We start from the raw sequence: 26638 nt of genomic DNA, 5'->3' as shown, positions 1-26638 counted from the left end.
AGTTGCGTCACTGCTGCGGTGACTCCCAGTTTAAACATATTGATCCAAGTTTATCCAACATGCACTGCTGTAACCATTTAAACATCGTCAAATGTTTGGGCTACTAGCACTATTTACATAAAACAATGTTGGGTGATGATGAGTGTCCAATTGTTAGGGTGACATTCCGACAAGCAGCATCGTCTTCAAACAGTGACATGGTACAGATGAAATGGTCACAAAAAACCCAAAGATTGGGTTAAGTCTACGACGACAGTGATGAAGAATGGCACAAATACAAAAATGAAATACCAACAGGGTCAAACCAGGCTTTCTTCTCAATACGCGAAAAGAGCGGCTTCAAAATTCACGCTACGGACATATATATCCCTCCTTCCCTACCAAGAGGCCGACCATATAACTTTTGAGGCGGGGTGGGAGGTGGGGGGAGGGTGCGGTGGGTTGGTAATTTCTGGTCAGACAAAATTCTGTTGCAGAGACAAAGATTTTCACAAAAATTCTCCAGTACACACGAAGCGATTTGTCGCTGCCATGTGTCGCTAGCCTGCGTAGCAAGCGTTTCCGTTTGGTTTTGGAGGAAAGAAAGACCGAGGAACGAGATTTTTGGTTTTGGCCAATTTTTCGCACGGTCTTTGACTCTCGTTCGGAAACCACACGAAAACGCTTGCTACGCAGGCTACGTCTCGTCGCAAGCGTTATCTATACAAGTGCAACATTTGTCTCAAGACTTAAGTTCATGATTATAGTTCCCTCCATGGAACGCTGAGTCTTAAGCTATATTCAAATGTCAATATGGAGTATCGCGGGTCAAGAATGGTTTGTTTCTAAATAGAACTGATTACAAAGTAATCGAATTTTTGATCGCCAAAATTAGCCGATTTAGAGTGCTTTTCAGTAAAAAGAACATTCTACAACGATTCAAGAGGTACACCAGCCATTCTTAAGTCACGTCTTCACTCGTAATATGTAATTTATGCATCCTTGTCTTGGGGAAAGTCCAAAAGCTCTCTTGTCATCTTCATTCCAATTTTCTTCACAGTCCTGAATGTTGAACAGACAAGGGAGGGATTGATGAGAATAGAGTGAGCAACAAACACACTGACACTATCACTAACTCTGCATATAATTTATGAAAAATGTGAAATGAAGACGGCTAAGTTGCGTCACTGCTGCGGTGACTCCCAGTTTAAACATATTGATCCAAGTTTATCCAACATGCACTGCTGTAACCATTTAAACATCGTCAAATGTTTGGGCTACTAGCACTATTTACATAAAACAATGTTGGGTGATGATGAGTGTCCAATTGTTAGGGTGACATTCCGACAAGCAGCATCGTCTTCAAACAGTGACATGGTACAGATGAAATGGTCACAAAAAACCCAAAGATTGGGTTAAGTCTACGACGACAGTGATGAAGAATGGCACAAATACAAAAATGAAATACCAACAGGGTCAAACCAGGCTTTCTTCTCAATACGCGAAAAGAGCGGCTTCAAAATTCACGCTACGGACATATATATCCCTCCTTCCCTACCAAGAGGCCGACCATATAACTTTTGAGGCGGGGTGGGAGGTGGGGGGAGGGTGCGGTGGGTTGGTAATTTCTGGTCAGCAAGAATATTTTTTTCCTGCAAACCTGCTGGGCAGGATATTTTTTGTCCCTTCTCATTTGTCTGCAGGATTTTTTTTCCTCAAAGAGGGTCAGTCCAAGTTTTTGTAAAAATGTATTTACATTTACATTGTGGCTATTGCAGTAATGGTCCTGATATGGAGCTGCAAAGCCTTTTGCTGTGAAAACAGGCCACTTTCTGGGCACTGACTCTCTTTCAGGCCACTAAAAAGAAACGGAAAAAAAAACAGGACGCCCGACTGTCTTAATCACAGGCTACCCGAAAACAACACTCAGATTTCTTGATATGTTGATTGTAATACATTGCTTATATGAAGCAATATTTTTTTTGTTTGTTTTGCTGGGGTTTTGTAAAGCTCTTTAAATGAGAAAATAACTTGGTAACATAAACGCGCTTATTTCATGCAGGAAATTTGTTTTCAAAATCACCAACTCACCCACACCTCAAAAGTCAAATGCATGGTGGGCCCCTAAGAGGGCTTCAATGAAAGTTGTGCAGAAAAAAACATATAACAAAGAAGTCTGACACAGGTTTCATAACCATAATGCAGCTACATTTTTAATTACTTTAAGATAAAGGTAACCAGATGATAAGTTAGCAAGATAATACAATTATTATATTATTGTTTTGCACCAAGCTAAACATACCATCTGAACAAGTTTGGAAAGTACTGGTTAATATAAGTAGCTGCAAGATATGGATTTTCTGATATCCAGACTTCGTCCAAATTGTTTGCCATGCTTACTACCATCAACCTCGCGCAGCGTTCTGTTGGCATTTTGAGAAGTCTTTTTGCATGGGTGAGAGGAGGAGGCTAAAATACAAAAAAATTGTCTCCTGAGATAAACTTGTAGTGCCATTTTCTCTTTTTCTCGCTTTTGATACACTTCACTAAACATTAAATGAGGTACTGTAAACAAAAATTTACCCTTCTTTTTTCACTGATAATTCCTTTATAAATGTTATCCGTTTTACCATTGTTGTTTTTCCCATACATCCTCCAATTCACCATTTTCACATAGACCACGATACGACTGCAGTACCCGATAAAAAATGGAAGGGAGGAGGGGGTAAACAAGGTGCATTAAGGTCTAAGTGAAAATGGTGAATGGCCATTGAAAATTGTGATTCAGTGAATTTTAATCACAGATGACATCAAGACCAACTTCAAATAAACTATGACATCATCAGCTAAACCTGTCAAAACTGTTAAACCACCTAACAAAAGCATGTGACATTATCTTAATGAGATTCCTCCGCATTTCATTCGTGAGCTATAAAAGACAAAAGGGAATGACATCATCCACTTCAAAAAAGGAGTAAATAGTGCGTGCTGTACTACTAACAGGACTACTGGGGGAAACTGAAGCAACAAAGTACAGCAAAATGATTCTCACTGTGAAAATAAGATTTAAAAAAAAAATTGTAAATATGCTCTAGATTTCGCAGAAACTGCATAACCAGGGGCTAAAACAAAACAAAGTACACGTCTCTATTTTATTTACTCATTGCACACATCTGACTCAGTCCCCATCGGTCACCATATTAATAAGGATTTTTTTTAAAAAAAATTCTGTTTACCTTGTTAACGTCTTCAGAAAATGCATACTTTCTAATTTCAGACTTGACAGGTCCTGGACAGATGATCTGGACACCAACGTTGTACTCTGACAACTCAAGACGAGCTGTGTCAAAGTAACCCTGGAAAAGACATTCATGATTACTGATGTAAACAGGAAAATATTTTATTGTATTAAATATACACTTAAAAATAAAAAGGGCTGTGTCTGGATAACTTTTAATTTGCCTTTTAAAAACTGAGATTTTTCTTTGATATGATTATAAAGTTTGTATTTGGCCTAATTATAACTCAAGACTAAAACTTGGGCATCAGTCCAAAAAATTCTGAAATATATGTTGTAGTTCAATTCTATCTTTGGTTTAAATTTTATTTTTCAAAACAAAGGGAAATAAAATTTAAACCAAGGATAAAATTGAACCACAACATTTACACTATCAGCTGCTGATTACTGATTACTGATTACTAACCCTGCACCTGATCAAACAGTACACAATACTTTGGGGGGAAGGGAACCGCTTCTTTTGGAAAGGGGTTGGGGGGCTTGTTGCCGATATTATTGTAATATGCTCATTATCTGTTTTCTGGGAAATGATGCAGAAACTAGGAGTCAATTTTTTTCAAAAATTGATGTTTTTGTAATAAATTATTACAAAAGCATCAATTTTTCTCTTAGTTAATTATTAATTAAGGGAAAACCATTACATCATCCAGGTTTTTCAAAAATTGAGGCCTTCAACCAGTTAATGAGTCTAAGATATATCTAACCTCAGATTAGGCTCTATGGTGGGTACTGAGTAAAAATGAAAAGGAAAGCCTGATACTCACATGGTCAGCTGCCCAGTTAATTGTCATAAAACAAGTTGAAACAGCCAATAAAAATTACTTCTGCTCATTGAATAGTATGCAAATCTTCCACAGGTGGAAAAAATGTACAGAAATTTGCTTACTTTGCAAAATAGCTTGGTCATCTTTTTTTCCTTTTAAACGAAACATAGCAGACAATAGTTTACAATTAATGACCCACTCCCATCTTTGACTTTCTGTACAGTATCAAATCTTTATAATTATTACTTGCATGGAGGAATATATTGCACGTTATTTCAGTGTATATCGAGAACAGGAGAAACAAAACAGAACAATTTGGCTCAGTCGTGTGAGTACACTTGTAATTTGCAAATTCAGCTGGCGATGTTAAGATCTCGGAAAAGCAATATAAATCCATCTAATTCTTACCTGTAAATATGGACAGAAGAAATAAAACTAGTCAAACTGACTCAAACATTAAGGTGCATAATATACACAATACTGAATAAACACAAGTCTTTATAAACCTCGAATACATACGTGCAATGCATGTTTGGTAGCAGAGTATGTAGCAGTATAAGGGGTCCCTGAAGGAAATTAGAAAAAAACATTTTAACTACACAAGATGTATAAAATTTAAATTTATTTAGTATATATGGAAAGGGATTCTGAAAATTATACTTAAAAGATTGATTACATCTGTTTTAACTTTCTATTATATATATGAGCTGGCACAGTTCTAAGAAATCAAACAGGGTCATATTTAAATAATAAACCCCCTGTCCTGTACACAAATTCTCCATACTGATCTCCAAACATTTCGGTAAAGAATTAGTTGAGACAAATTATTTTCCCACTGGTGATTGTTGTATTAATCCTCATAGGATTCTTTCCTGATGATGCACGTCTAACATTGTTGGGGAAAAATTGATGTTTGTCATGCACTCTTGGGACTTAAAAGGTTAATTGAGGGAATGAGTGATCAGTGCTAGAATGGGTACATGGCTGGGATGAGGCATGTCGATCATTGGAGCTTGAGCCACTTTTAGCATCTGGAAGCATTTTCATCACGTTTTGGGTTAAAATAATATATTCAACAAACTTAAATTTTTACCAGACTTTCCAGAAAGGCTGCTCACAACAACAATCTGTCCTTTTCGGCGTTCAATCATATAGGGAAGAATTGCTTTTGTCAGGGAAATAGTGCCAACAGTATTCAAATCCAAAATTGCACGGTCAACTTCCAGTGAGGTCTTTCTAATCAAACCCAGTTGTCCCCTTGCACCATTATTAACCAAAATATCAACCTGAAAAGAGACTCAAACACTAGTGCATGTACTGTAGAATCATATGGAAAGCTTCTATACACATAAGAACTTGATTAGGACAGCACTAAGCAGTTTGAAACACTAATATAATTAGGTATACAATAAATCAATACATTGATTTTTTTACTTACATATAATAATTTTAAACAATCAACTTAGTTTTGGATAAGTCTTTATTCTGCCTTCAAATATATTAATATGATGACGTAACACTTTTTTAAAACTTTTTCTTCCAAAGACATTCACTAATCATTAAAAAGTCAGTAACTTTTTAACAAGATATTTTTACTTTTTTTCAGGTACGTACTGTAATCACGCTAATCATAATACTACAGAAAGAAAATGAATCACTGGAAAATTTTGTATTTTCATAGTACAGTCAAACCCCACTTTACAGACACCAGCTTACTAAGGACACCTCATTACGGACAGTTTGGTTTGTCCCTGGGAAAGAAAGCCTTTATGCCGATGTTGAAAAGACAGGAACATCACAATGAAGGAACTCAGCTAACAGCTTTAATAACAACAAATCGCTCCCACTTCAAGATGGATGCGATATGAACACACAAATGCAAGAAGAGGAAAACATACATGTGCAATATACAATAGTCACAGTAACACATAATTTTATAACGCAGGCACTGCCTGCTGGCATTACATTTCTCTAAATTTCATTTAAATCACTTTATTTCTTACGACCCTATCTGCAGTGTTTAATGTATTAATAATGAGGTTTGATGGTAGTTTTAACACATAGATTTACATTTTTTTACTCCATTTTTCTAGACTTGAAATAACCTTTAGGTAGGCAATCTCGTCATCTACCTGCAGTACATGTTGTCTGGCCATGAAGTGAAATAATATTTAACTACTTTAACATTGGACTGCTCAAGGTGTAAAATTAGTAAAGCTTTCAAAAGGAATTTACCTTATGAACCTTTCAAAGTTGAAGGAACAATCAGCCTCGTCTCATTACTATCAAGCTTGAATGAATTAATAATCACTTTGACAGAAAACTTTAACCGATGTATGATGAACCAATGTAAATGCCATACAATTGACAGGCAGATATGGAAAAGAGGTTTACTAAGAAGTTGACATCATTATATGGTCATTGACATCACAAAATTATCTATCTAAACACACAGAAATTAGAAAATCTAATACATACAGTGTGCAAAAAAGACAGACATACAGAATTTAAGCATAAAGAGAACAACAGACTTTAATTGCCATAAGACAAAATGACGTACAGAAAAGCGTTAAGACGGTTTACCTGAATATAAAAAGTAGAAAATGTTGCTTTTTTATAAAAATGTGATTTACTGCAATAATTAATTAAGATGCTAGTTTTTTTTCTGTCTTGTAGTCTTCCGTGTTGTGTATTAAAATCACACTAACATATATCAGAACCTGGAACAGCATGACCTGAAGCAGCCACACAATGAAGTGTCAGGCTGGCCATGGGTCAACACTAACAATCAGCTTTGATGTCAGTTGTCAACCCTGTCCACTCAGACCATCTGCTGTTAAATTCCAGCCCTATATATACTAGTTTCTTTTTACCTTTCCAAAATGCTTGAGGACATCTTGGGCCAGTTTTTCATGTGTATCAAATTTTTGCAAGTCCAATGGAAGGACTAGAATTTCTTGATCTTTTTGAAATGATGGGTCAATGGCAAGGGAAATTGCTGGAAAGAAAGAAATTGTAAAAACAAACTCAGTACATAAGTAAAATCTTTGCTTCTACCTGCATAAAATTCAGACTAATCAGGGGTCACTTGGGGATGGTGTACTTCCTTATGTTTTGAACACATGCTCTAGCTTTAACAAAGTGTTTTTTTTCTCTCTCTATCAAGAGCAGGGATACACTTTATGAGAGCTTACATGTGTTAATTTGTCCCCTGCTCTAAACAGAGCTCACATACTGCTATTGTTGTCATGTGCTGGGCAAGTATTCTGCAGGTTTCTTTTTTATCCTTAACAGTCACCCTCAGACACATCCCCTCGCCCGTACTTAGAACAGTCATGCCCGTCCCCTCCACTATTCCCTACTAACACACAACCACCCCTCCCCCCCAGGGTGAGACTTGCTCTTGTACTAAGTTGACCTTTAAACTGTATCCTTATAAAAACACACTTTGGCCATTGAAAGGCTTCAAAAGTAAGAGATTTCTAGCTTTACATCTTTGACAATTTTGTATTTTTATATCCATGCTCTTTTTTTACTTTCCTGCAGAACTTTACCTTTTTCGTTTTTATTAAATATAATATATATTATAATAATTATATAAATTATATAAATTATATATCATAATCTTGGTCAATTCTATGTCAAGTCCAGTACCCTGAAACTTCTTCACCCATGGGTGATGGCTGATGATAAGCGGGCATAATAGAGTTCAACCTGTGTTAGAAGGCCCTCCTAGGGGTCAGGGAAAGGAGGATATATATGTATGTCCCTGTAAGTCTGCATTTCAAATATGGCCATCACTCCTCTTTATATAGTTTGTTGCCATTTTATCTAGTCTTCTGTTGCTGTTTCAAGGCCATGTTGCTTGTCAAAATTTTACCCAGGGCCTCTGATCTGTCAAGCCAATATTTGAATTTAATTATTAAGCAGACACTTTCTTAAGATCTACCACACTTGCACAATAACTGCAATGTGCTGACAGTGCATGGCATTTACCTGAAGTGGTCTTTCGCTTTCTTTTGGCACAAGAAAGATGTACAAACTCTTTAAGGCCAATTTGTCACGTGATAGGTATTTTGCTTTGTCACCATCTTCGGTTAGCCTGCGTGCAGACGATAACTAAACTCTGATTATACCAGAGTTTAATTTCGTCTGCGCGCAGGCTATCTTCGGTCAACCAGCTAAAGAATCAAGCGGCCAGTTGGCTTTTTCCCAAACAGTTAACGCTTAATACAGGTCGACCGTAAGGCACGAAGGTGTTATCAGCCTCGGTGGATAACAGCCTCCGAGATCTGCAAAATTCTTCATATAATACACAGCCCTCCAGCTCATCCCAAAAATTGCTAGTTTCCAGACTAATGTAGCTCACCTGATTCAGACTACAGTCAACTCTCTTACCTTGCGGACATCTCGCTCTTACCGACAGCTGCTAAATCCCCGGCATATATAAATTAGACATTTGACTGAAACAAACTCCGGCTAATACGGACCCTCGCCATTTTATTGTTCTAACTTTCGTTATGATGGACATCAATCTAGGCAGAATTATCTCAAATTGTAATATACATTTCCTCCTCTTTCTCACTTCGCCTTTGTCACGGATGTCAGTAAAACGCGGGGTTGGGTAGGGCCGGGGTCTGTCCTTTTTTAAGAATGTTGTTTTAAGGTTACGGTTAGGGTTTGTGTCAACCTTCGAGCAGTTATAATACATAAGCCTACTCATATTTATATCGTTTTTGACCTACCTGCACAATTTTTCTTGACTCTTTCTAATTCATCTTTTCTTCGTGCAGAAAGCACCAACTTACAGCCACATTTAGCCAATTCGTAAGCTAAATATTCACCGATACCGCTTGAAGCTCCTGTGATCCACACAACTTTCCCGCGTAACGCTACGGCGGGATTTTCACCTATCAATTCGTAAATCATAAGCACAAAATCTGCATCCTGATATTTTACAAGCAAGAAGCACACAAGAGGAACTAAAACTGCAAGAACCAAAAGTGTTCGAGCCATCATGATGCAGTACAAATTACCCCCGTAACGAATGTTGCGTAAAAGTTACCAGTTGCGTGACAGTTTTTAAATGCAAAGGAGCGTTGCGTCACGAAAGAACGACTGCGAGGGAGACTATTAAAAAAGAGAAGTAGCCTCGGAAGAAAGAGCAAATCTGTACAAACTAAAGGTAAAGTTAATTTCCTTGTAATGTTGCCCTCTTTAATCTGAAATTTCAAAATTAAAAATTCCTAAAATCCCTAAGAATTAAGTTCCAACAGAAACTCATAAGGTTGAACAACCACTTCTGAGTTTCTGGTTCCAATCAATCCATTGGACATTTGTCGACGAGGTAGCAGGCATTCCTTTTATCTTTGTCACGCAACGCTTCAATGGCGTCCTCCCCGCCAATAGTTCCCCTTACCTTCCAAAAGCTTGACACAGGTAGGGCTAAAGTGCAGGGGCAGGGGTTAATTTAATTTTAAAAAATATGAAATGGCAAACTGATAAACAGGGAACCGCTAAACCAAGCGCGGCTGCCACTGCAGTGGCGGGAAAACGAAGCGATCCCATTGGTCGTACGATCAGAAGCCATGAGTGAAAAAAAGCAATCTTCGACCAATGAGAATGTTTCTTGTTATTGAGTGAGTAAATCTAATTATTATATAAACACCAATAAAATACTAGGTGAGCTTTCGCGCGAAAACTTGATATCTTCACATGTGAAAATATCACCTTTGCTATGGGTACATAATAAACCGCGCCTTTCACATCAAAAGACTATTAAAGTGAAATGGTTTGGTATTTCATTGGTGTTTGTATAATAAATAGAACATTACATGGCCGCTTGGAGATACGAAATTTCTCTTCCCGTGTTGAAAAAATATTTCACGAGTGAGCGCATCGAACGAGTGAAATATTTTTCAACACGAGAAGAGAAATTTCATATCTCCAAGCGGCCATGTAATATCCTCCATTACTTTTATAATAAACCTCGTTTTGTGGCGAGTACCTTCCTTTTAGGTTTGCATGTCTGAGGTCATATGTGTAGGCTGATATGTACAATATATTAACCCACACCCTCTCCCCTAATCTCCTCTTGAATTGGCCTTTTCGATCCTTAACTTTTTGGAATATCGATACCCTTCCATGAGTCGGATAGCCTGCGTAGCAGGCGCTTAGAAGTAGTGGGAGAAAGAGAGAACGGGCGCGCGAGAGAGAGACACTACTTCCAAGCGCCTGCTACGCAGGCTATGAGTGGGAGAATAGCGAGTACCTTTAAGAAATGCACATCAAGACAGTATAAAAATAAGTGACTCACTAAGTCACCTTTCGCAGCGTTATTACAAATCCTGTTGATAGGTTACTACAAATCCGGTTAAGTTCGTTATTACAAATCTGGTTGAAAGTTGGTTACAAATCCAGTTAGTTGTTTTATGACATATTAGGTTGAGTTTATTACAAATCCTGTTCTTATTACATATCACATTGAGTTTGAAAACAAATCAGGTTGATATTACAAATCCTGTTGTTTATTGCAAATGTTACAGAAACATGTCGCAAATAATCAAATCAGACGGAATTTATGCGACTCGTTGCAGCGACAAAATTCTGCTGCAGAAACAAAGATTTTTACAAAAATTCTCCAGTACAAAAGAAGCGATTTGTCGCTGCCATGTGTCGCTAGCCTGCGTAGCAAGCGTTTCCGTTTGGAAAGACCGCGGAACGGGATTGTCGGTTTTGGCTGCGCGAGAAATGGAACGACAGTCAATTTTCGCACGGAAACGCTGGCTACGCAGGCTAAGTGGGGACGCAACGTGTTGCTGCAACTAGTCGCCCCGCGACCTGACGCGTGTAAAAATGCGTCACAAGAGCAACATTTGTCCCCAGACGTAAGTTCATGATTATAGTTCCCTCCATGAAACGCTGAGTTTGAAGCTAGATTCGGATGTCAATCGCGGGTCAAGAATGGTTTGTTCCTAAGTAGAACTGACTACAAAGTAGTCGAATTCTTGATCGCCAAAATTAGCTGATTTAGATTGCTTTTAAAAAGGAACATTCTGCAAGGTTTCAAGAGGTACACCAGCCATTCTTAAGTCACTTCACTCGTAACATGTAATTTATGCATCCTTGTCTTGGGGAACGTCCAAAAGCTCTCTTATCACCTTCATCGCAATTTTCTTCACACCCCTAAATGTAGAACAGGCAAGGGAGGGATGGATGAGAATAGAGTGAGCACCAAACACACTGACACAATCACTAACTCTGCATATAATTTATGAAAATGTGAAATGAAGACGGCTAAGCTGCGTCATTGCTGCGGTGACTCCCAGTTTTAAGATATTGATCCAAGTTTATCCAACATGCACTGCTGAAACCATTTAAACGTCGTCAAATTTTTGGGCTAATAGAACTATTTACATGAAAAAACGTTGGATGATGATGAGTGTGCTTTTGTTAGGGTAAGTTTCCGACAAACAGCATCGTCTTCAAACAGCGACATGGTACAGATGAAATGGTAACAAAAAACCCAAAGATTGGATTGAGCCACAAAGGCAAAACTGAAATACCAACAGGGTCAAACCAGGCTCTCTTCTCAATAAGCGAAACGAGGGGTTTCAAAATTCACACTAAAGACACATGTATCCCACGTCTCTTCTATGGGGCACTTTCCATTTGTCAAAACTGACTGGCCAGAAAATTCCAGTCATAATGATAATTTCACTTTTAATCAAAACTATCCACAGAGATCCCAAATGGCATACACGAAGGAAATGGTGTTTCAACAAAAACTCTTGGAAAAAAGCGTTTTTCATCGTCAAAATGACTGGTCCGACTATGGTCCGGCCGGTCAGTTCTGACTTTTGGAAAGGGCCCAAAAGGAGGCCTCATTGAAAGTTATTGTGTACTGTCAATTCAACAAAGCTTACAAAACAACATGTGACGAATAAGTCTGACACAGCTTTTATAACCATTACAGCGATGTTTTTATTTCTATTATTTTACACAAAGCCAAACATACCATCTGAAGAAGTTTGGAAAATACTGGTTGAAATAAGGAGCTGTAAGAACTGGATATTCTGCTATCCAGACTTCGTCCAAATTGTTTGCCATGCTTACTGCCATCAACCTCGCACAGCGTTCTGTTGGCATTTTGACAAGTTTTTTTGCATAGTCGGATGGAGGAGGCTAAAATACAAACAAATCTTCCCCTGAGATAAACTTGTAGAGCCATTTTCGCTTACTGATACTTCGCTAAACATTAAATGAGGTACTGTAAACAAAAACTTACCTTTCTTTCTTTACTGATAATTCCTTTACACATTTTATTGTTTTTACCATTGTTGTAAAGTTTGAATTTCATATACAGCTGCAGAGACTATCCAACCGTCCTTTAATTCACCATCTGCACATAGACCATAATGCACCTTGATAACTCCCCTAAAATTTTGATAACCACTGTCTTTGATTTCCCTTGGCCTTGGGACGACGTACGCCTAGTTACAAAAATCCGGCTTTTTTAGGATTTTTAGAGTCAAGTGAGATTTTTAGAAAATTTAAGAGTTCTTAAACGATAATGTTTAAAAAATACAGCCGATAGCATAAAAACAAATTTGAGTGGTTCCAAAGAGCTTCTTACGTTTACTGTTTCGAGCAGTCGGGCTCTTGCCATTCAAATACTACTGGTCAGTGGGTTAGCCCATAAGTTATGTTCACTCTCGTTCACGCGTCGACTGTTCACGCCTTGTTAGCATCACTGTAAGGCCTAGAAGCATAGGCCCAACACGGCAGAAGAAGAAGCTATTGAGATTGATTCAACTGAGCCTCAGGATATAAGTCAAGAAAGAAACAGAGGTACAAACGATTTTGAAGAACGTTCTAAAAGCCGCGAGTAACAGTGAGCTGGCAAGAAAGCGAAAAGTTTTTTTCTAACCAAGGGGGAAATCGACGAGGCAAAAACGGAAACCAACAACTGACTACGAGCCCAAGTTTCTGCATAGCAAACACTTGAAAGGGGGAAAAACCTTGAGCACGTAAGGATGGAAGCTTTTGTGAAGCTTTATATCGATTTTTGCATCTTAACTTATCACAATATTGTGTATATTTTAATCCTTATCTATTTCCTTTTTAATACATTTTTACGACTTAAGTTTATAATAGGCAGAATTAGTGTCAGTATTTTTATCTATCTATCTAAAAGGTCAAACTTGAAGACTCACGTGATGAGCAAGAAGCATAGGCTTAATAAAGGGAAGCTGAAGAAGATCGGCAAACGAGAAGAACACATTGTACAGGCTCTTCAGAAATACGACCAAGAACACCACCCCAAAGGAGAGACTCTTTCAACACCTACAAGGGTCTTTCGCATAAAAGTTGTTCAAGCGTTCTTGAAGAGCGGCACCCTTCTCAATCGCCTGGAGTTCTTCAGAGAAATTTTTGAAGAAGCAGGCATGAGTCTGTCATCCTCATGTAATATACACTAGCTTATCCCCTTCATATCAGAAGAGGAATACAAGTCCTTGGAAAAGGAATTAAAGGGCAAGGATGTGGGTATTATCTTTGATGGTACCACCAGGGAAGGAGAGGCACTAGTAGTCTTGGTGCGCTTTGTGCATGAATGGGAGGTGAAATCAAGACTTGTTCGTAATGGTAACAGGACTGAGTGGAGCCCAATTCGGTCTGTAATGATACGAGTGATTAACAAAATCGGACGACCGCGTAGCGGGAGTCCAATTTGTTTAATCACGAGTATAGTCAGGTCGCTTAACTCCAAATTTTCGCGGAAACGTTACACAGCGGATACAAGCATCAAAATCACCAGATTGTTTCCTTAATTACTATTAAACATTTTTCTCCGTGGATCCACGTGGATTTTTGCGTGCAATTTGAATAATTTCCCTCAAAACAAAAGCATGTTCAAACTCTCGGGCGCTGCTTCAGACGCCATGTTGTTGTGGTGCTTTTATGTTGGGACCAAATCAGTGCTTCTTAACCTGGTACGTATACAATGTTACTTGTAGTTTTGCAGTTAAAAGACAATGTTGTTATATTCATAAACCTATAGAGGTCCAAGATATCATGAATTATACGGAAATTTTCCTTAAAAGTACGGTGAAACGGGCAACAAAAAAGTGCAACTTGTTTTGTAAAATTGGTACTAAACGAGCTGAATAGCAATGTTGCACGTTTTACCACCTACGAAAAAAACCTTGCAACCTTATTTGTTACAAGACAGGTTCGAACGTCGGTGGTAAAACGCGAAACACCTCTATCCAACTCGTTTGCAGCAATGTTTCAAAACAAGTTGCACCTTTTTTGTTGTTGCCCGTTTTACTGTAGCTTAAATTCAGTTTTAATTAACAGCCAACATTGTAGCATACATACATTGTTATAGAAATTCCTTATTTGTTTTAGCTTGTGACCGCAAAACATGGAGCTAGACTGGAACCTATGTGTTATATGCGAGAGGAAAACCTCAGAAGCTTTAAAATGTCCTTTGGAAAACCCGGTAAAGAAAGGAAATAAAAAAGACGCATATACGAATTTTCTTAATCACGTAAAGCAGTTTCAAGATATTGATTCTTTACCAGTGATAGTCAAATTTGGAAGCGCTGAGACTGCAGAAAACTGGGAATTTCATCGTGCGTCGTGGCATAAGTCTTGCTATGCGAAATTTAGCAGCTGCAAACTTGAAAGAGCAAAACTGAAAAGAAAACGCAGCAATGATTCGACAGAAACAAGCTCTCGCGGTAAGCGACAACGGTTGAACAGTGAGGTGTGTTTTTTGTGTGAGAAGGGAGCTCGAGAAGATAATGTAGATCTCCGCCAGGTGTCTACATTTGAGACAGACGCAAATATAAGAACAATAATAACAGAGCTTAATGATTCGCGACTACTTGTGAGAATATTTGGAGGAGATCTTATTGCGATCGGAGCAAAGTATCACTTGAAATGCTTGATTGAATTGAAAAACAGATATCGCAGTCACGTCAGAAAATCAAACAAGGATAAGCAAAATATTGATGAAAACGTGTGTAACTCCCGCGTGTTCGTCGAGCTTGCAAGTTATGTCAAAAAAGAAGTCAATTCTGGAAAACTCCTGTTTAAATTGTCGGAGCTGCACTCTTTATATGAAAGTCGCCTGGAGGATCTAGGTAATGCGAAATCAGTAAACAAGACCAGGCTAAAGGAGCGCTTGTTGGAACACTTCAAGGAAGCTCAAGAACAGTTCGACGGCAGGAACACTTTCTTAGTTTTCAAAGAAGGAATGCGTAACATGATTCAAGACGCCTTAAAGAAAAGAGACTTCTCAGAAGACGCACTAATTTTCGCCAGGGCTGCTTCCATAATAAGGAAAGACATTTTTAATCATGAAGGCATTCTCTTCAACGGATCTTTTCCGGAAAAATGTCAGGACACGTCACTGCCATCAAGTCTCCAGACCCTCATTTCCTTAATTCTCAATGGATCCAACTTGAAAAACCAAGAGAAACAAGAGTCCCAAGCATGCCTCACTATAGGCCAGGCCATAGTCTTTAACGCTAAGAAACGATCAACTGCTGATCCAGAGGCAAAACCAAGACATTCGTTAGAGCGCGAGCCACCACTCCCTGTTTACATTGGCTTGAACATACATGGCCTGACCAGAAGTAAGCATCTTATCAATCAGTTACACCAGCTGGGAATCTGCATTTCTTACGAAAGGGTTTTACAGCTTGAAGATTGGATTGCCAAAGCAATATGCATACGTTTTGACGAGGACGGAGTTGTATCCCCTGTTTGCCTGAACAGAAGCCTGTTTACCGTTGGTGCTTTGGACAACCTGGACCATAATCCCAGTTCAACTACATCACAAAGCTCTTTCCATGGTACTGGTATTAGTATGTTCCAATTTCCATCCCCAAACAAGCCGGGTGAATGTAGACCGCCTTTTACGGTTCCTCCCTCCCTGAGTGGAAAGCATGTTCAGCTACCTGAAATCTACACTACTGTCCCGGCTGTAGCTATAGCAAAGTCTAACACTGTCGTCCCAGAGGTAAAGGTGGAGCAAACAAAGGTCTGCCTGGATAAAGCCCTAGAAGCGGAAAATGAATGGGTGCAGATCTCCACGCGACTTTTGAAAAAAGAAGAAATAGAGAAAGGAGACGCTATTGCATGGGCAGCTTATCACGCCTCTCAAAAAACGCCTACACATGGGCTTCCAGCCTTGTGTGCAATGCTACCTCTCTTCTATGAGAAGTCTGCTACACCCGCAATGATTAAGCACGGTATGGATGTAGTGAAGCAAGCGACAAATTTACTTAACCCTGGTCAGATTCCAGTCATTACGTTTGATCAGCCACTCTTCGCCCTGGCAAAGCTGGTCCAATGGCATTTTCCAGCCACTCACGGCGAAGGACAGTATGTAGCCATGTTGGGAGGCTTGCACACAGAGATGGCTCTTTGGAACGTACTTGGAGATTTACTGGAAGGCTCTGGGTGGACATTAGCTCTATCAGAAGCTGAAGTAACTTCTGCCGGGACTGCACAGTCGATGTTGAACGCGGCTCACCTTACCCGTACCAGACACGCCCACCAAGTCACACTGTTAACCTTGCATATCCTTCAACGCGAAGCTTTCTTAAGTTGTATTGGCTCTGAACACGAAGAAACAGCCGAAGCCTGGAGATTACAGATGATAGCTAAAAGTCCAACATTTATGTTCTAGGACCTTATTTTGCGATACGAAACTCTTATTCTCATCTTTGTCCGGGCTCACAGGGAGAAAACTTTCATTTGTACGCGAACGTTTTGGAAGAACTAGCACTTCTGTTCTTTGCCTTAGACCATGTCAATTACGCAAGGTGGCTACCCGTTCATATAAGAGATATGAAATCTTTGCCTCGGCCAATCAAAGAAGAGTTTGAGATTCAGGGCAACTGGGTTATTTCGAAAACGGCCAATACATTCTCTGGAATTCCGTTCGATCAAGCACACGAGCAAGAAAACCGCAACGTGAAAGGCTCGGGGGGTTGTATTGGTCTTACAGAAAACCCTGTTGCCTTCAGACGCTGGATGCTGTCAGGACCAGAGCTGTCAAGACTTCGAAAACAGTTCGAGAGCCAATACTTTTCTGATAACGATCCAGATAATCCCCAAAACTTTCTGAATCATGAGCAAGGTCTATCAACACAGAAAACCTTCCAAAGGCAGGTCACTAGTCTCTCTAGCATCAAGGAAGATGGGGAACCCTTTCTTGGCCGATTTTTCAGATCTTGTATCCCTAGACAGTCGAGATTGCGCTGATGAATCAGTCGTAGCTGCATTGTACACCCTTGAAGACACAGGGAAGGGACAATACAGTAACTTTGTCAAAGAAGTACTGGAGGAACGAAAACGATCTATTCATGAACCCATTAAATTAAACAAACCAGCACTATTCAGGAAACCCAGTCCAAAGATTAAGTCGAAGCAAGGAAAGAAGATTAAAGCTCTAGAAAATAATGTGTCTCTTTTTGGTCAGTTGTATATCTCAATGCAGAGCCGTGAAGGGGATTTGGAAGAATTCTTTTCTCATGAAGTCCAATCCTTTCCTCCCTCATTGTCAGAATTCGGCAAACTTTATTTGCCGGGCACAAAGTCTGAACTGATGAAATGCCTTGAGCCACTACATGAATCTACGCCGCCTGAAACATTCAGCTGTAAAGTATTGGATGGTGCTGTCATCGTACACTGCTTGTCCATCGCTGGAATTACAACATTCAAAGAATACGCAGAGAAGGCTTTCATCCCTCATCTTCCGAGTCATCTACAAGGAACAGAAAGGCTGGACGTTGTATGGGACACATACAGACCGGAAAGTTTAAAGGAGTCGACTCGTCAGAAGAGAGGAAAGGGGGACCGCAGAAAGGTATCCGGAGAAACCAAGTTACCACGAAACTGGTCGGACTTTCTTACCTATAAAGTGGCAAACTTTGTCTTCCCCGAGGGAAAGGCGGTTTACATCACTTCGGAAGAGTCAGTGCTAACGGTATGCTCTTCCAGTCCCATGCAAAACTGCAATCATGAAGAGGCCGACACAAGAATTGTGGTTCATGTACTACACGCACTTCAGCAGGGATTGACGACTGTGCAAGTTCGCACTGTGGACACTGATGTTGTTGTTGTCCTTATTGGTGTCTTTCACAAGCTGTTACTGTCACAGCCCAAGGCTGATATTTGGGTCGCCTTTGGAGTGGGAAAGAACTACAGACATTACAGCATCAATGCTCTGTCCACCAGCCTTGGCACAAAAAGGTCACAAGCACTACCAATGCTTCACGCGATTTCTGGATGCGACACAACCTCTGCTTTTTGGGGAAAAGGGAAGAAGTCGTTCTGGCAAGCTTGGATGGCGTTTGAAGAGGTTACAGACACTTTTGTCTCCCTACCTTCACATCCTTTTGAGCCTCTTGATTCCAACTGTGAGAACTTTCGTAAGATTGAGCGGCTGATCGTCCTCGTCTACGACAAAACGAGCACTTCACTTTCAATCAACCAGACAAGGAGGGAACTGTTCTGTCTAAAGAACGTCACGATGGAAAGGATGCCACCAACGCAGAATGCCCTCCTACAACACACGAAGAGGGCTGTTTACCAAGCTTCTATCTGGGTTACAAGTACCGAAGTACAGCAGATGATTCATTCCCCAAGCGACTATGGCTGGCGACAAGTAGACAATGTGTGGAGCCCACTTTGGCTAACTGTTCCAGAGCTTTCTAAAGCCTGTCAAGATTTGATCAAGTGTACATGCAAGGGAGACTGTTCCAACTGCAAATGTGGCAAAGCGAACTTGAAGTGTTTCCCGCTTTGCAATTGTAATTGCAATTCGTATTGCAGCGATCGCAGACAAGTGAGATGAAAGGAGGTGAAACTTAAGATGTTCAAAGTACATACCGATTTACAGTAACTGTCATTCGTATTTTTCAAATCAGGAGTAGTTTTAGTAACTGATCTAAGAGGAAGAAGGAGGCACTAAGAACGTTCTTCTTTAGTTGCCCAAGTAACTAGTTTTCGAAAGTTCCTGGATACTCCCCGCAATTGCCAGGAAAATATTCTGTTTAACTGGAATGCCTTATTAAAACAACTTATGACGATCATTTAATTTCGCTCGAGAGCGTGTTAACTCAGAGTAATTAAAAAAAGGGTAATTAAAATTTATTGAACAAAAAATCAATTGATTTTTTGTCATTAATTTAATAATATTTTTATTATTTAAATCATGCCTACCCAAAAAAATTCTCTAGTTTGATTGGCCTACGGAGGTGCTGATTTCAGCTTAATGAACAGTTTAATAGATCAGAAAGCGTCATGCGTAAGTAATCAAACAGTACGCGCCATCTCGCCCACGCGCTCTTGAGTAGATTCTTTTTAAACGTCTAGCAAAAGAACTCTCGAAAAAGTTATATTCTAATGTTTGGAAAGGCTAAAGTTATGAAACATTTTGTTATAGTTTTGACTGATTGGTGAACTAAGATCTTCGTGTTGTCCATGCCGGTCTGTAATCGTAATCATGTTTTAAACTCGTATGACTGAAGAGCGAATTGGACTGCAGCACTCAGTCCGCACTATCATTTTTCATTACTTTAACAAACACGGGTTATAATTGCATTACAAGTGCGACGAATTTGGAGTTGTTTAAAATTTTAGTACTTAGCGACGCCATTTTGAATTTATGCAAATTAACCTAATTTTTCCACGCTCTTTTTGATGAGATAGAGGAAATATTTTCGATGGATCCACGACTAAATTTAAATCTTACATCGAAAAAACAGTGCATACAAAAATTGGTGCTTGTATCCGGCCAGTAACGATACTGACGCTAAGCGACCTGACTAGTATGATTACAGACCGAATTGGACGACACGAAGTTCTGTTACCAGTTAATCATAACTTTAACAAAATTTGTGATATAATAGAATATTTTTTAAATCAAAACACAGGAAATTCGAAATTTTGTTTTGCTAGCAGTGAAAAAAAAAGCCATTTAAGCGCGCGCGTGATGGCGCGTACTGTCCTATTAAACTGTCCAATTAAGGCTGAACTCAGGGCAGTTGATGGCCAATCAGATTTGACAATTTTGTTATTGTTATGATTAGCTTCCAAATCACCCACAGCACAGTGAATGGAGATGAGCTAGTTCGAATTACAGAGTCAACTGTCGGCTGGAATGCGAGATAGAGCCCCGGTGAACACAAGACCATTGGGAAAGTGTCCATTTTATATCCGGGCATGCTGTATTTCCTACTTTCTCAATCGAGTGGGTGTTAAATCAGTAACTCCAGTCTTTGACACCATTCATGTCTTCATGGAATGTGATCTTTACTACCAGTATGAAAGCAAGATACGTCTGGAAGAACCGGACTACAAGAGTCATGCCGGACTACAACTCCATTCGATGGTGGAGTCTGTAGGTATGCACCAAGGTAGTGTTCGAGGAGTGAGCACACATCCCTGCGTTCTTGGCGCATGATGAAGACTTTGCGAAGGCTTCCAGACAGAAGCTATCTGACGCACTTCTCCGCAATCCAGTTCAGCTAAGAGTTGAATTCACAGCTTTTATGGAACTTGGGAAGTTTGTGCAAGCGACCTATACTTTGGAGGGAGACGGCACTTTGGTATTTATTGTGTTTGAAAAGTTGCAGGAGCTAAGTGCATTTATTCATGTGCAGAACTTCCCTACTTTGGCTCAAGCCATTCATAACGTTTTTCCTGTGAATGCGGCTGAACAACGAGGGTGGTACCAGTGTGCCCTTGGGGAGTGCCTTACGCCTGCATTTCAGTACTACTCCCAGACGGCGATGAATGATTGAGTGGTAGCACGCACGTTCCATCCGCGTGTTCAAGGCAGCACAGATTTTTAACCCTCTGTTTGTGAAAATATCAAGACCCAACAATGTAGACATCAATCGGCTAGATGCCACACCCTTCCTAGACAACAATGTGATCCAGTCATTAAAGGATGAACTACCGGTATACCTCGTTAAGGCCGCAAATATCCCTGATGTTTTTGATCTTCGTACGGAACTGTGGCTATGGTAGAAATCCAATGATCAAGAGCTCCCGGCATGGTCTGCTGCAGTGCAAAAGGTTGTACTCGTGGAACCTTCATCCGCTAGTGCTGAGAGGGTTGCGTCACTACTGACTACGATATTTGGCGATCAACAGGACCATGCCATTGAGGCAGCCTTAGTGTTCAGAGTCAATGGTCGTTAGTGTTAAGTGTGTACAGTTCCAAATGGTTCTTTGCCAGGTAGTTTTGTGTTAGCGGAAGTTCTCATGTTCCCTGAGTTGCCACATGAAATGTCAAACTCTACTACGTGCTTATTGTCGTTATCGTTTGTTTGAAAGAGCAATATGTAAACGAGACGAACCACTTACACTGTCTAGTAAATAAATTACCATTTTGAATCAGTTTGAAAGTGTTTGCATGCAATTTGACCACAGGTCACAAGAATCCCGCATGTTATGCAAATTACGTGATTGTTTAAAAAATTTCCGGATAGATTTTTGTAACTAGGCCTACATGTAGGAATCCCTAAGAGAAATTGGAAACAAATGGTTATGTAAAATTTTGGGAGGGGGTAAACAAGGTGCATTATGGTCTATGTGAAAATGCTGAATGGCCAATGAACGTTCGGATGCAGTGAATTTAAATCACAGGTGACATCATTGGCTAAACCTGTCAAAAGAGGTGAACCACCTAAAAATAGCATGTGACGTTATCTTAATGAGATTCCTCCGCATTTCATTCACGAGATAAAGGCAAAAGGAAATGACGTTGATCATCCACTTCAAAAAAGCAGTAATAAATGGTGCGTGCTGTACTACTAACAAGACTACTGGGGGAAACTGAAGCAACAAGTACAGCAAACTGATTTTGCAGAAATCAAAATTTTGCAGAAATCATTGCCAGGGGCCAAAACAAAACAAAGTATACTCGATTTTATTTCTTCATTGCACACATCTGACTCAATCCCGATTGGTTTCCATATTAATTAGGATTTTAAAAATTCTGTTTTATACCTTGTTAACATCTTCAGACAATGCATTTTTTGTTATTTCAGACTTGACAGGTCCTGGACAGATGATCTGGACACCGATGTTGTACTCTGATAACTCAAGACGAGCTGTGTCAAAGTAACCCTAGAAAAGACATTCATTATTGCTGATGTAAACAGAAAAAAATATTTTAATGGTATTTAATAACTAAGTTTGTGTTTGTCTGGCATCATGCCTTATAACTCAAGGCTAAAACTTGGATATCAGGTCCAAACAAAGTTTCTTAAACACACTAGTTATCTGTTACTACTGTCTATCACACTGCACCTGATCAAACAGTGAACAAGGGGACTGTTTCCATTGGGGAGGGGGTAGGGGGGTTGTTGTTGATAATATTATTGCAAAGTGGATGTGTTTTCTGGAAAATGAAGCAGAAACTAAGGAATACTTTTTTCAAAAATTGATGTTTTTGTACTTTTGGAAAACCATTACACCATGCAGGCTTTTCAAAAATTGAGGCCTTCAATCATTAAGACCTCACAGTCTAGGTTTTATCTAACCACAGATCAGGCTCTATGATGGGCACTGAGTAATAATGAAAAGAAAGCCTGATATAAGCTGAAGCAGCCAACCAAAATTACTTCTGCTTATAATAGTCTGCAAATTTTCCATACAGTGGAAAAATGAAGAAATTTGCTTACTTTGCAAATTAATAGCTTACACCCTTTTTTGATGAAACATCAAGCAGACATTTATAAGTTACATTAAACATCTCTCAATATATCACTTGTTCTTGTGTGTTCCTTGAGTTGCAGTCAGAAGTAAAAAATATTGGGAACACCGCATGTGAGGTTTTCGATATTTTGGCCAGGTGTGCTCGATGATTTTCAAAATACTGTAAGGAAATTTTCTCTTTCTCTTTAGCTGTCACATACTGGAAACAATTTTCCTGGGGAATCTGCAGTCCCCCATCTCCAGTAATTTTCTGTACAAAAGTCTTTGACATACATGGAGGAGTATATAGCATATTATTTTTGTATATATCTGAGAACAGGAGAAACAAGTCTAAGAACAATTTGCCTGGAGATAATTAAAGTCTCTGCAGAAACATAAAAATGTACATCCATCTAATTCTTACCTCTAAATATGGACAGAAGAAATAAAACTAAAGTGAAACTGACTCAAACAAGATGCTTATTAACATACACAACACTGACACTACACTGAATAAACACAAGTCTTAATTATATATATAAACTTGGAATACATACGTGCAATGCATGTTTACTGGCACAGTATGTACCAGTGTAAGGGGACCCTGAAAAAAATTAGTAAATATCATTTTAACAACACAAGACGTATAAAATTAAACTCAGAATAAAAAGGGATTCCAAAAATTATTCTTAAAAGATTGATACCATCTTTTTAAATTTCTATTATATGAGCTGACACAGTTCTAAAAATTCAACAAAGGGCCGGAAAAGGCCTCTTTTATATTCAAAATTGTGGTTGAGGGTAATGTAATAATAAGATGAGTGCATGTGTGTGTGCCTGAATGGGTGTGTAACTGGGTGAAAGAACTTAACCCTTTAAGCCAACAAATGTATACATGTACAAATGCTCCATACTGATCTCCAAACATTCCGTAAAGAATTACTTAAGATAATTTGATAAAAGATTAAAATATTTTCCTTCTGGAAATTATTTTATTAATTCTCATAGGATCTTTCTTGATGATGTACATCTAATATTCCTGGGGAAAAATTGATGTTGGTCATGCACTCTTGGAACTTAAAAGGTTAACTGAAGGAAGAGTGGTGCGGGAATGGGTACATGGCTGGTGAGATGAAACATGTCATTGGAGCTTGAGCCACTTTTAGCATTTAATGGAAGCATTTTCATCACTTTTTGGATTAAAATATTCTACAGACTTAAATTTTTACCAAACTTTCCAGAAAGGCTGCTCACAACAACAATCTGTCCGTTTCGGCGTTCAATCATGTGGGGAAGAATTGCTTTTGTCAGGGAAATAGCGCCAACAGTATTCAAATCCAGAATTGCTTGGTCAACTTCCAGTGACGTCTTACTTATCAAACCCAGTTGTGCCCTTGCACCATTATTAACCAAAATATCAACCTGAAAAGAGACGAAGACACTGTGCGTAGGATCATATGGAAAGCTTCTACGCATAAAAACTTGGTTAGGACAGCACCTAGTGGTTTGAAACATTATACAGTACCTTTAAAATAAATCAATACATTGATTTTCCTCCTGGCATATTTTAAACCACCTAGTTTTGGTTAAGTCTGTGTTCTGCACTCAAATAGATAAATGTAATGTAACACTTTTTTAAAACCTTTTTTGCCAAAGACAAATATAATCACCAATAAAAAAAAGCCAGTAACTTTGTAACAATATTTTTTTTGTCATTTTTTCAGTTACCGTAACCATGCTCTTCATAATTCTAGAAGGAAAATGCATCGCTAGAAAATTCTGTATTTATAATACAGTCAAACCCCACTTTACAGACACCGGCTTAAGGACACCTCATTATTACAGACAATTCAATAATAATCAATAATTTCTTGTTCCTGGGAAAAGACAGCCCTCACACCAATGTTGAAAAGACAGGAACATCTAACGAAGAAACTCTAACAGCTCGAAGTACAAGATGAATACGATACGAACACACAAGAAGAGGAAAACCTACGCGCAAACAGTAACACAATACCACAGACACTGCCTACTGGGGCTGCATTTTCTCTAAATTCAACCTAAATTCAACAGACAACCTGTTAATATGGAACTAATTGAAAAGAGGTTTACTTAAGAAGTTAACATCATGGTCATTGACATAATTGGCACAAACTACACAATGTATAAACACACAGAAATTTAAATATTTAAGAGAAAACACTTAACTTACAGTGTACAAAAAAACCGAGACATACAGAATTAAGCATCAAGAAGACAACAGTCTTTAATTACATTGCCATAAGAACGAACTGACATACAGAAGAGCGTTAAGATGGTTGCCCCTTTAACTGAACATAAAAGGGAGAAACTTATAAGATATACCAAATTTTATATTATTAGTTTGATGCTGCTTATATAAAAATGTGATTTATTAAAATTAGAAGCTAGTGTTTTTTTTTTCTGTCTTGCAGTCTAGCTAGTGGTGCTGGATAAATCACACTAATGTAGAACCTGGAACAGCATGACATGAGGCAGCCACACAATGAAGTGTCAGGCTGCCCATGGGTCAACACTAATAATCAGCTTTGATGTCAGTTGTCAACCCTTATCCGGCTGTCCACTCAGACCAGCTGCTGTTAAATTCAAGACCTATATATACTAGTTTCTTTTTACCTTTCCAAAATGCTTGAGGACATCTTGGGCCAGTTTTTCATGTGTATCAAATTTTTGCAAGTCCAATGGAAGGACTAGAATTTCTTGATCTTTTTTAAATGATGAGTCAATGGCAAGGGAAATTGCTGGTAGGAAAGAAATGGTAAAAACAAACTCAGTACATAAATAAAAATCTTTGCTTCTACCTGCATTCAGACTTCAGGAGTCGACCTTTGGGGATAGGGTACATTCTTATGTTTTCACCTATATTACATACTCCTACACAAAGTGGAGCATTTTTTACTCTCTGTCAAGAGCAGGCCATACCACTACATCTGGGTTTCCATGTATCTGTCCGCTGCTCTAAACAGCGATCACACACTGCTGGGCAAGAAATCAGGTTCCATTTTTATCCTTAAACAGAGTCACCCTCAGACACATCCCCTCACCCATACTTAGAACAGTTACCCCCCACCCCGCCTCCATCCCTACCAACACACACACACCCAGGGTGAGACTTGCTCTAAAAATGTATCCTTATCAAAACAGGTTTTGGCCAGTGAAAGGCACCACGATGTGCATGGCATTTACCTGAAGTGGTCATTCGCTTTCTTTTGGCACAAGAAGATGTACAAAGTAAATCTCTTTAAAAGGCAATTTGTCACGTGATAAATATTTAGCTTTGTCACCATCTTCGGTCAACCAGCTAAAGAATCAAGCAGTGAGTTGGTTTTCCCGGACAGTTACCGCTCAATACAGGTCGACTGTAAGGCACGAAGGTGTTATCAACCTCGGCGGATAATTACACAGCCTCATCCCAAGAAATAATTGCTCGTTTCCAGACTAATCAAGCTCACCTGTATCAGACTATTTCAACCACAAGCTCTAAGCAGTTATATCATAAGCTTACTCACATTTATATCGTTTTTGACCTACCTGCACAGTTTTTCTTGACTCTTTCTAATTCATCTTTTCTTCGTGCAGAGAGGACCAACTTGCAGCCACATTTAGCCAATTCGTAAGCTAAATATTCACCGATACCGCTTGAAGCTCCAGTGATCCACACAACTTTCCCTCGCAGCGCTACGGAGGGATTTTCACCTATCAGTTCGTAAATCATAAGGACAAAATCTGCATCCTGATATTTTACAAGCAAAAAGCACAAAAGAGGAACTAAAACTGCAAGAACCAAAAGTGTTCGAGCCATGATGCAAAACTAATCACCCCCGTGACG

At 39.1% G+C, this 26638-nt stretch overlaps 1 protein-coding gene and 2 pseudogenes across 3 annotated transcripts; 2 read left to right on the top strand and 1 right to left on the bottom strand.

The window, feature by feature from the left end:
- On the bottom strand, window positions 1-26638 carry LOC140933773 (dehydrogenase/reductase SDR family member 7-like). 3 transcript variants are annotated; one of them, XM_073383414.1, is made up of 7 exons: window positions 26341-26638; window positions 25426-25550; window positions 24000-24192; window positions 23328-23374; window positions 22081-22200; window positions 12059-12225; window positions 1-1041 (listed from the first exon to the last, which is right to left on the bottom strand). In XM_073383414.1, exons 1-7 carry the CDS (start codon window positions 26609-26611, stop codon window positions 972-974), a joined length of 993 nt encoding a protein of 330 aa, XP_073239515.1. In that variant the 5' UTR covers window positions 26612-26638; the 3' UTR covers window positions 1-971. The 3 variants fall into 3 exon arrangements, with proteins under 3 accessions (XP_073239515.1, XP_073239514.1, XP_073239516.1); XM_073383413.1 differs by lacking the exons at window positions 12059-12225; window positions 22081-22200; window positions 23328-23374; ... (1 more) ...; window positions 25426-25550; window positions 26341-26638 and adding exons at window positions 2282-2448; window positions 3216-3335; window positions 4561-4607; ... (1 more) ...; window positions 6915-7039; window positions 8787-9089 and having other exon boundaries at window positions 500-1041; XM_073383415.1 differs by lacking the exon at window positions 1-1041 and adding an exon at window positions 10557-11226.
- Window positions 12459-21298, top strand: LOC140933067 (uncharacterized; annotated as a pseudogene).
- Window positions 15994-18916, top strand: LOC140933068 (uncharacterized; annotated as a pseudogene).

The sequence above is a fragment of the Porites lutea genome, chromosome 4, assembly GCF_958299795.1.
Source record: "Porites lutea chromosome 4, jaPorLute2.1, whole genome shotgun sequence".
In the NCBI taxonomy this organism is placed as follows: Eukaryota; Metazoa; Cnidaria; class Anthozoa; order Scleractinia; family Poritidae; genus Porites; species Porites lutea.
Note: the sequence above shows the minus strand (reverse complement) of the source record. Positions and strands in the feature narration are given on the sequence as shown.

Coding starts and splice junctions, on each gene's coding strand:
- LOC140933773 (XM_073383413.1), bottom strand. CDS start 9,060: ATGATGGCTCGAACACTTTTGGTTCTTGCAGTTTTAGTTCCTCTTGTG. Junction 5,328..6,914: donor TCCTCAAGCATTTTGGAAAG/GTAAAAAGAAAC, acceptor GTCTCTTTTCAG/GTTGATATTTTGGTTAATAA. Junction 1,042..2,281: donor TTTCCAAACTTGTTCAGATG/GTATGTTTAGCT, acceptor TTCAACATTCAG/GACTGTGAAGAAAATTGGAA.